This window comes from Trematomus bernacchii, unplaced genomic scaffold, assembly GCF_902827165.1.
Source record: "Trematomus bernacchii unplaced genomic scaffold, fTreBer1.1, whole genome shotgun sequence".
In the NCBI taxonomy this organism is placed as follows: Eukaryota; Metazoa; Chordata; class Actinopteri; order Perciformes; family Nototheniidae; genus Trematomus; species Trematomus bernacchii.
The window spans coordinates 793,272-808,222 of record NW_022987727.1 but is presented as its reverse complement, the minus strand read 5'-3'; the positions used below and the strand labels follow the sequence as shown (position 1 = coordinate 808,222).

Here is a 14,951-nt window from a genome sequence, read left to right as displayed (position 1 = left end):
AGCTCCTGGCTAATTAAAGCCTTAAGGTAAACACTTGTGATTTTCACCATTATCTCTATTTAACAGTCGTGGGCTTAGACTCAGTCCTCTGAAATGCAGCTGAAGGACTGCTAAACTGTTTGCTCTAGTTATGCCACCGAAAGTCTTCTAACAGATTACGGATGCAGAAACTAACTAAATAAAGTCAGCACATCCAGAAAGAATGAAGGATTTGTTTGCAGCTCAAACAGCATCAACACAGTTTAGGTAAGAACATACTGAAACGGCTTCAAATATTTTTTAGACATCGGCATATACGACCATAATCGTAATCTTTCAACTGTATTTCAATGACGATATGCCCCTTTAACTGCAGTACCTTATACATGTTTGATAATGTTTAATGTGTCCCACAGAGAAAACTCACAATTTTTGCTCAGGAAAACCAACCACTTTTTTTTCATGCATTTACGCGGGGTCTTAAAAAGTATTAAAAGTTGATAAATCAATTTAGCGAAAATTAAGGCTATTAAAAAGTATTAAAAAGTATTAAACGGCATTTTCCAAGGTATTACATTTTGTAGCTTGTTTTCAATAAGTATATCAATTGTCCAAAGAGGTTGTATTCTACAGTTTGCCTGAATGTAATCATTGCGTAAGTGTGTAGTGTGATTCTGTGTAGTTTATTTATGGCATCCCGTTGGATTTGACGTCATCTGAACAGGACATCGCACGCTCACTGCTTGATAGCTTGCGAAGGTCCGTTTACGCCGGTTGTTAAACAACATCGTTATGGGGAAATGCAAGTTTGCGTCCAAATGGTTGGAAGATAAGGAGGAAGGACAATCAATACTGTGTATATAGTAAATGTGAGCTAAAGTGTGTCCCCAATGTAACCGGTTAAAACTTGAAGTGGTGATGAGGTCTTAAAATGTATGGAAAGGGTCTTAAAAAAGGTCTTAAAAGGTATTAAATTTGACTTCAGGATTCCTGCATATACCCTGATTTATCAGAATTGCACCTGCCCCTTTGTTGAGATAAGTATTGCGATTGAAATCAAAAGCTTAGGCTTCTGCAAGTTGCAATTGAAGATATGTTAGTTCATTCATGTGTATGCCCCTGTGGCCAGGCTTTATTAAGCTGACTGCTCTGATCATTTCTGAACATAAAAGGTGTCTGAAGCATTCAAGGGTTTGATGTTATATGTACATTTCAGAGCCTTGTGGTTCCGCATAAAAGGTTGGGCCTTTTCAGGACGCACGCACGCACGCACGCACGCACTCACGCACGCACGCACACACACACACACACAAATACACAAACACTCTGAATCTGCCACTTTAGTGCACTGCTGTGCCAGGGATTGAACATAGCACTGTGCTGAGACAAATTACTTCCATCTAAACACACAGACTCTCACTCAGACACACACACACACACACACACACACACACACACACACACACACACACACACACACACACACACACACACACACACACACACACACACACACACACACACACACACACACACACACACACACGTGCAGTAGGTACAGTTTGCCATGCTCCAGGGTAATGCCTTTCGTTGGAACCGATTAACCTTTTTATCCACATCAAAGAAAAAGGTTTTGTCTTTGCCATGTTGAGGTGTTGTCAGGGACGCTAAAGGTTGTTTTTGTGCACATTTATTTGTGTCTTGCTGGTGCTAGGTGCTGGTGTGTGTTGTTTGTCTGTCATGACTCATGAGTATGTTTGCTCCCAAGTGGGAAAGCTATAAAATGGCCTTATGCTGCTTGGGCTCCCTACTGTGTGTTGAGAGACTGTTCTCCTCCCCTCAGTAAGGAGCAGAAGGCTGGAGGGGATGGATGTATTGTATAGTGATTGAAAGGAAAGGTGTAGAAAAATAAGACTCTGGGAAGATGATGGTGTAGGTGGGGTGTAAGTCTAAGGGTTTCTAGGCACAACATTTGTATTGCCATTAGAAATTGACGTACAGTATGTAACAGGGATGCTTATTTCCATAGGTGGAAATATGTTCAGGTAGTTGGAGAGCCAGAGTCAACAGGAACTGATCCAAATGCCAACAATTGGATCTTAACCCCCTATAAATAGATTTAATTGGATAATGGGCTGTGTCCATCTGACCATGTGTGTTTGTGTGTGTGTTTGAGAGTGGGTTTTGCCTCCCGGCTGTGACAAATAATGAGACATGCACATGAGACCTGTTAGGTTGCTGACAACATTAAGTTCATCATTTATTGCCAGAGAGATAATGTATCCTTTGTGGCATAATCACACAAGTGCATACACTTCCAAACACACTAAACCAGATTTAACAGGAGGTGAACGAAGCAGGTCCTATTAGCTCTTTAAGTATGTGGCTTTTTACTCCAATATAATGTGGCAGTTTGCCGCAAAAAGTATCTTTGGGCTAAGTTAAAGAGGGTGTTAGACCAATATTACAATCTTTGTTCCCACACAAATCAAACTAAGCTAAATATAAGTTTTATCTGTGTTATGAGCAAATTCAATCAGTATGTTTCTTTTTAATATTTCTCCAAAAATGAATAATGACCTCCAATTCTGTTTCATTCTATGTATTTCACCCTGCACTGCCTTCTCATCGCCATGGTTTTAATGTTTCCTTCCCAAACTGTATTTTCCCAGCATTTCCGGGAACACCTCGAAAAGCTGTTCGCAAAAGGCATCGGTATGTTAGACATAGCCCTGACTGAGGCCTTCAATCTCCTTGGTGACGTAAGTAATACACTCATGCATTACCCCCCCCCCCACACACACACACACACACACACACACACACACACACACACACACACACACACACACACACACACACACACACACACACACACACACACACACACACACACACACACACACACACAGTCATACAGAAGAGAAGGTGTCGGGCACACAATTAATTAGCGCACTGTAATTAATAGCTTAATCAACAGAATCATGCAAAAATCAAGTAAACAAGGCACTTGATGAGTCAGATTAGTGGTTTGACAACTCATTATGAACAACCAATTAATCAAACACTCACACACACAAACACACATGCACTTACCTTCTAAATGCTCATATTTCAAAAACATCTATCCTTCTAAGTGTATATTATAATACCCAATATCTTTGTTGCCCTCCGTAATCTTGAGAAATAATGCACTCCCAGGGTTGATGTCTTTTTAGCTTGTATGCATGGAGAAAACATGTTATTATTCCATTAGCTTTTATAACACAGTTAGGTCACATTATATCTACATATGTATTTCATTTTTTGACCACCTATGTTAATGTCCCTCCCTATCTCTCTTTCGCTCTTCATCACCATCTCTCTCTCTGTTTCAGTTCAATGAGACTGGAAGGGGAAGTGAGTGTAGCCAGGCCATTATGTTGGTGACAGATGGGGCAGTGGACACATATGATGCCATCTTTGCCAAGTACAACTGGCCAGACAGAAAGGTAATGTATTAAGCACACAAACACACACATCACACTCTTGTACAATTGGGTCCACTGCTAAAATAAAGTGAGATCAGCTTAGTTCAATGTCTTATTACCTCTTGTTCACAACTTCATGAACCTCTAACCTGTTCTTCCAATGGAGAGCAGTGTACTTATGCCCTCCTGTGGCTATGAATTACTTTTTAAACTGTGAGGGCTGTCTGTCAGAAATGTGGAATTAGAAATTAGATCAATTAGACACAATTTAAAGGGATACCAAGGGTAAAAGTATGTACGGTGTAAAGGTTTACATGGTTGTCACATTGATAACAAATTCTTAAAAAGTATTCTAACTACATCAGAAATACAGTTTCTAGAGAGATATTACGCATTCAATCTGACCAAAAGGATTGAGAGAAAGGCTAGCAGGATCAGTGTTTGCAATTTCTTTGGTCACAATTCAGAGCATGTTTTTGCCAAGTATTAGTATTTGCCTCAGTTGTTCTACAACGTTTTAAAAGCAGAAGGTATTGAGCTAACCCAGTATGGGGTTCTTTCAGAGACTTTTAAGACAGAGTTAAATATGGCACTGTCTCTGAGGACTGAGCTTTCTCTCCGCTGTCCTGCAAGGTAATTGGGGTGCTCTTCTGACAGGCCATTGAATGAAATGGTGGGAGAGCGAGTCAGGAGATGGAGGGAAGAAAAAGGGTTATTCTTAGGTCATTCTCCATTGTAGAAAGAAAGCCTACGGGGTCTTCACCGTTAATAGGTTGAGGATTGAAGTGCCATGCTTAAGGCAATGGTAGATGAACACACGCAAAACACACATTGTGTATACATGCATATGAACTTCCATTGTCTGATGTTATTACTGACACATTATTATTTCATTGTAATCTTCATTCTGTTAGCGTATATGTTTTTGCATTTATATGGGTGCTGATGTGTTACCATAAAAGCTGCATTTGTATTGTCATGTGTTTGTGTGTGTATGCTGTCGAAAATGCTTGCACCCCCCTCCAACCTCACTCCCGCCTCAAGGCTGAACAGCAGTGAGCGGAGAGGGGACAAGGCTGCTAGATAGTTCCATTTAGAAGAAGCCCCGCTGATAATGGAAGTCTTCGGTCTCTGTCACTCTCTCCAGTCGCTCTCTCTCCCCACTGCTGGTTTTTAATGGCTTTCTTCCAAACACCCTTATAGCCTCACCACTGTATAGCATCACACTGAGAATATAGGCATGCTTTGCGAAAACTGTTATTGAATGTCTGCATGCAGATGGCATTTATTACAAAAGACGAAACAAAAGATCATAAAGAAAGCGTTTCAGGGAAAAATAATGTCTTCTGAAAAAGAAACACTGGAGAACTTGAAATATATGACGTAATGAGATTATTTTTCATGTTACACCAGTGATTGTTTTCAGAGAGATAAGATAACCGCCTTTAGTAGATAAATACTGTTGCTGAAATGTATATTTATTTTGCTCTCCAAACCCTTTATTTTATTTAAACAAATTGGTGACTCTGACTTTTAGCTAACTTAAAACCTGTGTGTGTTACTGATCCAAATAACTAAGTTAAAACAAAGGATACAAGTATCAGACATACATACAACCTAATGCTGACATGAAGCTTACACATTTTAGATGGATTTGTGTTTAGTCTTCATTTTATCATATACGTTTTGCTTGAATGTTTTCATGTCAGATGAAAGCTGGTCTCACTTGGTCACACTTTATATTTCAGGTTGTCGTTTTGCAGAACAGTACAGAATATGTAAGCAGAGTGGAAGAAAAAAAACAGTGCTACAAACAGGCAGAGAATATTATTTTTAAGAGCACTGATTACAGAACATATGAGTGACCAAAAGGCTATTTTAATATTATGCAATGCATCTACCTTTGACTGAGAAGGGAGTTGTCCACATCTTAAAATGATACAAAAATACCCAGCTACAGTGCCTTGCAGTTAAGATCAGGAACAAAGTAAATTTAAGTGGAAATTTGACAGAGCAGCACCCTCATGCAGGCGCTACCGCAGCATCCGGACTAAAACCACCAGACTCAGGGACAGTTTCATCCCACAGGCAATAAGACTGTTAAACACCTGAACTTGAAACAACATCCATAATATTAATCTGGCTGCTACTTTACAATTATTTATCTATTTACCTAATATAGCATTCCAATAACTTGCATATAGATTCTTATTGCACTATTTCACTTTTTTAAAACTATTTTTCTTTTTGTATTTACTATTTACTTGCACTATATTTTCCTGTTTATCTGTGTTTTGTGTTGCACTGTTGGAGAAGCCTGTGACCTAAGATTTTCATCAGCATAATTATACTGTAGCTATGTTCGTATGACTAAATAAAGAACCTTGACCTTGACCTCCCTCAAAAAGGCAATAATAAATGGAGGTAAATTGGGAGTCCCAGATCTTTTACATTTCCTAGTAATATTATAGGAACATCTGGACAGCATTGATTAGAACAATATTGGTGGTCTCCATTTCCTGGAGTTTGTACTGGCACCACATTTCTTTAGCTCAGGAGCGTAGCCTAGCAAAGTTTGCGAGACAAATTCCATACAAATAATGTGTGGTATGGCTTAAGGGCAGTTTTTCTTTTATAAAACATTTTTGGGAGATATAGCAAGAAAAATGTTTGGGCTGTAATGAGTCACATGCATTTTAGACGGGCGCCATTGCACCCAAATCTCTGCACAGGCGAGCACTGATTGAGGGGACTTGTTTTGTATCCATAACCACAACTGGGGGCCTTCTTACAGAGGCAAGGGGAAGCTAGCCCTGCCAACCTTTGAAGGATGCTCCATAGTGTGTGTTTTTACCAGCATGGACTGACCTTGAAGGTGATGGACAGTTAAGAAAAATGTTGGCTATGTGTACTTACCTCTGCCTTAGAGATTGATATGGTGGGCTGGAAAACAACCTTGCCCATACCTGCTGGTGCACATTCCTTTGTGCACTGCCCATATTTTGCCGACATTGTTGCTTTTGAACCAATAATGAAGGGCTAACCATAACCATAGAGACATTAGACTTGGTGAAAGGCAAAGTATGTCCTTTAATAATAATAATACTGTAGAGTGGAAGAAGAAAAAACAGTGCTACAAACAGGCAGAGAATATTATTTTTAAGAGCACTGATTACAGAACATATGGGTGACCAAAAGGCTATTTTAATATTATGCAATGCATCTACCTTTGACTGAAAAGGGAGTTGTCCACATCTTAAAAGGATAAATAAATACCAAGCTACAGTGCCTTGCAGTTAAGATCAGGAACAAAGTACATTTAAGTGGAAATTTACTTGACAATACTGTATATGTTTTACACACAGCTCAAACTGCTCTAATAGAATCAGTCTAAATATATTAGATTGATTTTCAGATTAAAATATTATTATATTACAAACTAAGAGCATGATTAAAATATGATTAATTCTTGAATCTTTGCCAAGACTGATAAAGTTGGACTTGTAATAATTTCCAAGTCATGGATCACCTGCTTTTAGCAATAGTAGAACAAAAGCAGACTTTAAGATAAGAAGTTAATTAAAACCAAAACACAGATTTAAAAGATGTGTGACATTCAGCCGCTATTTTAAGAAAAGTATTTTTCAGGGTAATTTCATGAAGTTCTCTAGCTTGAATGCCTTGTGTACACACCACTGTGGTAAACAACATACAACAACATATATTTCTCTAAATCAATATCTATAAAATCCAACACTTTAAAGTGCTTCGGCTCATCCATCAGACAGTGCCTATATATAAACTAAACAATAACCTTTCAGGAATCAGCCCTTTGTACCTTCAGGGTTTGTTTTATTACAAACAGTAGGCATGTCTGGTCCTAGATTGTTGCATTTTGCATTAGACCATTAACATAAGAACAATTAGCCACGATCACAATGTTTTGAAATATACATTTAACACACAGTTACGGATATTCATTCATTCATGGTGTTAAAATACACCTAACAAAAGTACTTACAGTCTTAATACATTTGCCAACGTTTCTGCGAATGTTTTCACTGGAGAATAAATTATTAACTTATTGGGTAAAGTGCTGAATACATAATGTAGGAGCATGAACAAATATATTTTTTAGGGTGTCTGTGTATGCATGGATACACAGATGTGTGCGTCTATGCATTTTTATTCTTGCAAGCATGTGTATTTTTATTCCAGCCTATGTAAAATGTGTGCAGTCAAGTAGGATGAAGATTGCATGCTGTGGCTCCAGCCCCAACTAGATTTTAACTTCAGCTTACTTAACTCAGCTGTAAACCTCTTTCATATTTAATAACCTGCCGGTTGTAGTTTGATCTCTGTCTTGGCTAACAGTGAAGGAAAACACGTAACTATAAACAGAAGATCACACTGATACACCTCTTACCCGAAGCCATGTTGTGCATTTCTGTCACTCTGGCAATGAAGTTATTATGAAAAGAGAATGATTCTGATCTAGAATCTGCGGGTTGCTTTAAGATGACAACTGTACTTATTCACAGTCAAACTTTTTTTCAGTTGATAATAGAACAAAAATATGTATTCTATAAAAAAAAATAGCTATCCATGGTTTATCTCTTATGACCACTATTGAATATATAAAGAGTTTAAATATTATGCACTGCAGTGACAATCAAATCACATGATTTATACGGTATTGCCATTTAGACATAAATTAGTTTTTTTTGCAATTTTCAGGCCCTTCTGCTGGGAGAAGTTATCCAAAAAGAAAAGAAAAAGACACACTTGCACCCACACACACACACACACACACACACACACACACACACACACACACACACACACACACACACACACACACACACAAAAAAACAGACACAAACAGACACATGCAGTCAGGGTGAAGGGAGGCAGTGAAAAATGCAGGCATTGGAGCTATGGCAGCTGTGCCCCCCAGAGGCTTGCATCTGGTCCAATCTGGCAACATGTTCTTCACACATGCATTTACACACACACACACACACACGCACACGCACACGCACACGCACACGCACACACACACACACACACACACACACACACACACACACACACACACACACACACACACACACACACACACACACACACCCCCCTGCCAACTACACCTGCTGCTACACCAGCCAACTGAACACAGTCGGGCTAAAATTGGTTTGGCAGAAGAGAGTTTCGAAGACTCTGGATTGGCTTTTTAATCTCAAAATATTGACTTTGTGTTGAACCATTTGCATTCATTAGAATTGCAGATTCTTCATGCACTTATCTTGTTTTGAAACCTGTATCTGTACATCCTTGATTGCTTAGTTTCGGGAGTTGATCAAACTTTGTTAGAATTATTTAAATGTTATCTACAATATAATAGAAAATATTCTTCCATGAGTCCTTAATGGACTCTATTAAACAAAGAGAGAGGGCCTGCTTCTCTCTGGAAGATAAAGAATGAGCCTTCTGCCAGGCTCAGACAGTGTTATCTTCTATATGGTGGTGTGGTGGGCCCTATCAAAATGCGATTAAAATGACTGACGGGCGCTATCTTCTTTCCCTCCGCAGGTCCGCATATTCCCATACCTGATTGGTCGAGAGTCAGCCTTCGCAGATAATCTGAAATGGATGGCCTGTGCTAACAAAGGTGGGATCTTACAACACATGCATAGACCTCTGCTTTTTTTCTACTTTTAATCTGTTTTTGCAAAAGAAAGTTGCTTGAGGCTTTTAGCCGAGCGAAAGTGAATACATTAGGAGCTCAGAATTTGTTATGTGTGTTTGTCATGTGTGTCTGTGTAGGTGCATTAAATAGACATGTGTTTGTCAGTGCTCATCAGTTGTAAGCAGGCAGCAGTTCCAGTTGCACACATATGAAATGTCATCATCATTACATATTCCTCTAAGCCTAAAGTCCTCACTATCTTGACGATACACCACTTTCCAGTCGCTTTGTGTGTGGTCATGGTTGTCTCAGTGCGTAGAGCACTTTCCTTCAGGTTGCTATATTTAGCTTGGAGGTGGGTGACAGAGACAGTCTGGCTCCATTTCCTCAGGCTGCTGTAGATAAGAAGAGCAATCTATGGGTCACACAAGGGGTGTGCATGTGTTTTTTGCTGGGTGTGTGTGTGTGTGTGTGTGTGTGTGTGTGTGTGTGTGTGTGTGTGTGTGTGTGTGTGTGTGTGTGTGTGTGTGTGTGTGTGTGTGTGTGTGTGTGTGTGTGTGTGTGTGTGTGTGTGTGTGTGTGTGTGTGCATATGTGTAACATAAGAGCAGAGGGCATACACAGTTTAGCTTGGATGTGATATCAGAGAACACAACCAGTCAGTTTGCGGGTGTGAGTGGTGATGATGAGACTTGCATGTGTGTGTGTGTGTGTGTGTGTGTGTGTGGTGCTAATAATGCGTGTGTGTATGTCGCATGATGATTCAGACTTGTGACAGTGACATCCTCTACAGCCTGCAGGAGCTGCACAAAACCGTCTTCACTCACAACATCTCTATTCAAACTACTGCAGAACATTTGGTTTTACCGCTTTGGATTGTTTTAAAGGTGAAAGTGAGGTAAAGTGTAACGCTGTCAGCCCTGTCACTAAAGGCTCTGACTGATGTCAACATCTCTCCCTATGGCTTAGGATAGGAGCAAAGAATATTGTTGAGTTGATGGAAATGCCAGATGTCAGGCACATGTGGTAATATCAATTTAAATCTTAGGGATTGAATAACCGCCAAACCTTTCAGATACTAATGTATAGATGTGTAATACATAACATATAATAAATGCATGGATGGCAATCAACAAGAAAACTATGCAGGTCTTGCTTCAAATGTTCCCCACCACTCCACTCCTTCCCTGCTGTGTTGCTCACTCCACTCAGGTTCACCCTGGTCCTCTTCTTGTTTAAACAAATGGTTAGGTTGAATTCATTTAAGTTACCAAATAGTAACAAATTAAATCCTAATAATCCTTAAGGGGAGGGTTATCATTCTTTGTCCATCGTGGTCTGAAAAAAGAGTTTAACCTTCATCCACACCCCACTATCTGCTCTTCTTCCTCTATTATCACCTTGTAAGGGTATCCACCTATTTTTTTTTTTTTAATTGTTCTCTTTTATCCTCTCTTATCCTTTCGCCTGTATCTACTTGTCTTTGATCCTTTTTATTTTATTTTATATTTTTGTATAACTAATGCTTGTGATTTAAAGGGTGTCTATTACCATCTGGCCGGGGACAACAGCTGGGAATTAGCCATGTCGGCTAAAGCTGCTCCATTTACTGTTTTTGTGTCAGTTCATCGATGGGGACTGTCCACGACACTATAAATAAATAAACTAAACTAAACTCAGTTTAGACTTAGACAAATTTGTATTGTCCCACATCATGTCGTCTTTTATCCCCACCCCATCTATTATTTTCTTGCATTTTGAGACCTTGTTGTGTAGTTTTTGCTTACATTACACTCAAACTAAGGTCCTTCAAAATACATTAAAGCCGTCATCCTGACCAGCGCATGCAGTCCTGTCCTCTGAGTACGACAGGTGCGCCATGTCATTGAAAGCCAGCAGGATTCATTTTTCTCCCCCAGCTGCTCTCTCTGGCCCCGGTGGCTCAGTCTGAAGGATGCCCTCAGCCTTCCAGAGGGAGCACTCATTCTTCACTCACCACTGTGATGAACGATGTGGTTAGACTGAGGCAGCTTGCTTTGTGTGAGATGTGAGTCCGTACTTGTGTGTTGTCATTTTACTGTCTGCTGGAATAATAGCTGGATCCGATTGTCTCTGAAGGATGAGAAGGAGCAATCTGACATGGTTCACTTCCAGGTCAAGTTCAAGAGCAGGTTTATTCTGGTTGCTATACTCATTGCAGTAATCAGGTGGTTTTTAATGCGTCCAGTGTTTGGGTACAACATGAGATTTTGTTTGTTTTTTATGTGATTGTAGATACAGTATTTGATTATCAGTGATTGGTACAATCCTTAGTAATTTGGTGTGACACATGGTATCTTTCATGGGTGTGTGTAAGATGTATACACTTTTTTCTCCCTGTGGAGTAAAGGTCGTTGCTGGGAACGATGACCCTCTATTCCCTCCAGCTATGATTTTCTCCATGACTGGCTCACTGTGATGGAGGCTGCTTTTATGGATGTGTGGAAATGTGGTTGTCTTTCTCTTTTCCCTTATTTTTGTGTCACTTCTTTTCCCTCTCTTCAAATCTACCCCCCTGCAAAGATAACATATATTCCCTCCTGCAAATTCACATTAGCATCATAATGGCGGCATTACCAGCAGTAGGGAATGGCATTGCATTTGGTTTAACTGAGTTTTTCCATTACATTTACATACCACTTACCAATTCACAAACCCATGCTGGTTCGCTTTCACTCGTTCATGACTGGAGGGAGTTCTTCAGCTATTACACATACTTGCATCCAGGTGTGTGTGCTTCATCAGGCAAATATCTGCTGCCTACTGTACTGTATCCAGATGTAGTTCCTCTGCTTTGGTATCAGGATAAATACAATAGGAGTGATAGCTTGGAAAAAAGATGATATAGTTAAGCTGATATTGGAAGCGACACTTGCTGCTCTTTTTTGGAACCAAAGAGACTGTACGTATAATCCCAGCGCAGGAAAATGTCAGAAGATTAAACCTGTACACTCTCGCTTGTTTGCAAGCATCTCAGTTAAATACTTCATCATCATTCCTCTCTTCCACTTCCTCTTTGTGCCCAACAGGCTACTTCACTCAGATTTCAACATTGGCAGATGTGCAAGAGAATGTGATGGAGTATCTCCATGTGCTGAGTCGTCCAAAGGTGATCGACCGGGAGCACGACACGGTGTGGACTGAGGCTTACATCGACAACACTGTGAGTTTTGATCATGCCATCTCTCACATGGTACCAGTTCCAACAGTTACCTCACACCCTCCCACTGGGTTGTGAGCACAGACAAATCTGTGATTGATTCACAGATTTCAACCTTTTCAAAAAATGCACAACAAAAAAATGGTATGATCAAGATGGATGATTTTATAATCCAAAGGAGAATTGTAGTGATACATTGAAAGTGGAGGCCTGACACTGTGTTTTGCCTGTGTACGTCTCAGACTGAATGTGTGAAAGTGTGTGTGAGCAGCAGATGGAACTATTAAGTCAATGAGCCTCTTGTGTGTGTTTGCGAGTCGTGTAGCATGAGTATGTTACATACAGTACTTGGGCGCATTGGTGAGTTAGTCAGTGATTTCACTCATGTGCTGACTAAACACATGTTGCTTATTTCCACTATAATATCTTAACTCATATAATCATGCATTGCTAAATGCCCTCTTCATGCCTTATAGTTCCCTTTATAATTGCTAAAAGAGCCCAAAGAATAACGCCTTACCTACACAATAGGATCTTGTGCTATAAGATAATGTGCGCACACTGTAGTTTTCATGCTTGCACAATGATTCTTTTATTAGTTATTGTGCTTTGCTATAAAGAGTGAATTGCAGTCATTTGTCCTCCACTATTTCTGAATGGATTGTGAGAGAGAGCTCCAAAAATGTAAGGAGACAAAGGCAAGTGCCCTCTAGCAGAAAAACGCACAGGCTATCAACACTGCATGAAAATGGATTGGTTTTCTCTGCGATCCTCTTCATATTCCTTTTACCTTTTCCTGTCTTTCTCTGCTTATTTCCTTCTCTTTGCCCTCATTATCCCCATCTATGTATCACAGTCAGTGCATTCACCCACACTGACTCAACACTAACAGCTTAAGTGTTGTGTCCTCTACTGTGACCCTCCCAGCCATACAAATCTCCTCCTGACACAGTCACAGTTTTTTAAAGTTCCGGTCAATGCCAGGGGATTTTACACACCCACAGATGCTGGCACTCCTTTCAGTGGAACCTGCACTTTTTAACACTTATCCACAAACTGACAACCCTTTCTCTCCCCCCCCCCCCCCCCCCCCCCTCCTCCTTGATCTGTTCTTTTTAGCTCCCCCAAGCTCAAAAGGTAAAACAAATCTGATTTGAGGTCATCGCTGTATTGTGCTGTGTTGAGGCCTGGTGTGTGTTCATGGGCATTTCATGTGCATGTGCGTTTTGGTCTCCGATCTCTTTGAGATGACGGCATAATTTGGGTGAACTAACTACCATACTGACCCATGGCATTTTCTTGTGTGTCAGTGTCGTACGTCGCTCCTCAACCTCCTGATTCAAACCATGCATCGTGGTTGTCAAAGGTTCAGTTGATCGCTCTCTTCTGCACGTCTGATCAAGCACACGCACATGTCTGAGCACACGCTCACACTCATTCATCATTGGTGATGCTGTGTTGGCCGTGCTTTGCCAGTGTCTCCGGGGCTGGCATTGTGACCATTCGTGTAAATGTGAGGCCACGTTTCTGCTCTTGTGCCTGTGTGGTTTTGGTGTGAAAACAAGATTGCCTGTGTTATTTATCTGGGTAGAATTCTCCAGAATAAGCTGTTTTGTTATCTTTTTGGTCAAAATCCAATAGCCTATAATGACTGGGTGGGATGATCTATTCTGACGCCTTTTTATCGTGTTCAGTGTTTTATTTTTACGTTTTTTATGAAACATGTGGGTTGAGATAAGCAGCTCTATAATCATAACAAAGATGATGGTGAATCAAAACGGTGCTCTGCCCCCCTGTCGGCATGAGCTGAGCACAGAGCAGTCCCATCAGACAGCTGGCAGGCCATATGTCTGACATAGAACTGTTAGTGTGATAGATCCATGCTTATTGACATGGAGGCGGCTCAGCAGAAAACGGAAATAGATATCACATTGTCAGACAGGATAATTGGGATAAGCAAAGAGTCTGCACTGCAATAAGTTCTTTGCATGTAATCATCCCAGCACAACTCCGGCCTGGGTGTGCGACACAAAGTCAAACACACAGTGACAGAAAGACACACACACCCTGCATAGTGATAGTGTCTGATAAGGAGTTAGCAGAACTCCTGGGATTGGCTCAGTGTTGGGAAAGTGATGAGCATCTGCTATCTATGTTTCAGGGCTGATGTGTATCATCTTTCCAGATGTACCCTTCATCCTATCTTTTTCCTCTCCTCTCCATCCCTCTCAGGGCGACCCAATATTCTTCCTAGCCTCTCCCCTTTTTTCCGTCTGTTTCTCTTCGCGCCTCCCTCCCCAGCTCTTCCCCCCCCACCTGTGCTCCCCCCTCCTGTCCTGTATCGCTCCCTCCTCTCCTTCGTCTCACTAGCTTCATCCATCATTCTCCGGCTCATTTGGCTTTGTTTCCCACTCTGTCGGATGAACTGACACTGGAGCTCAGGGATGATGGGAGGGAGGTGGGGGTGACGGAATGTGTCGGGGGGAGATATTTGACGACAAGTGTAGGGAGGGTGAGAAAAATAATGTAAAATATTTGAAAAAAAACTTGTGAAGAGAACTTGAAGGGTGTAAAGAAGGACTTTGGGATGAGAAGAGGGATTTCTTCCCTGAAATTCA

At 40.7% G+C, this 14,951-nt stretch overlaps 1 protein-coding gene across 2 annotated transcripts in view; it reads left to right on the top strand.

Annotated features, from left to right (window-relative positions):
• The window catches only part of cacna2d3a (calcium channel, voltage-dependent, alpha 2/delta subunit 3a), a 102,271-nt gene that overhangs the window by 49,197 nt on the left and 38,123 nt on the right, over positions 1-14,951 (top strand). For both annotated transcript variants that reach the window (XM_034145315.1, XM_034145316.1), the window contains exons 9-12: positions 2,652-2,741; positions 3,357-3,470; positions 9,039-9,117; positions 12,203-12,336. In XM_034145315.1, the coding sequence (XP_034001206.1) occupies positions 2,652-2,741; positions 3,357-3,470; positions 9,039-9,117; positions 12,203-12,336 (417 nt within the window). The remainder of the gene's footprint in view (positions 1-2,651; positions 2,742-3,356; positions 3,471-9,038; positions 9,118-12,202; positions 12,337-14,951) is intronic.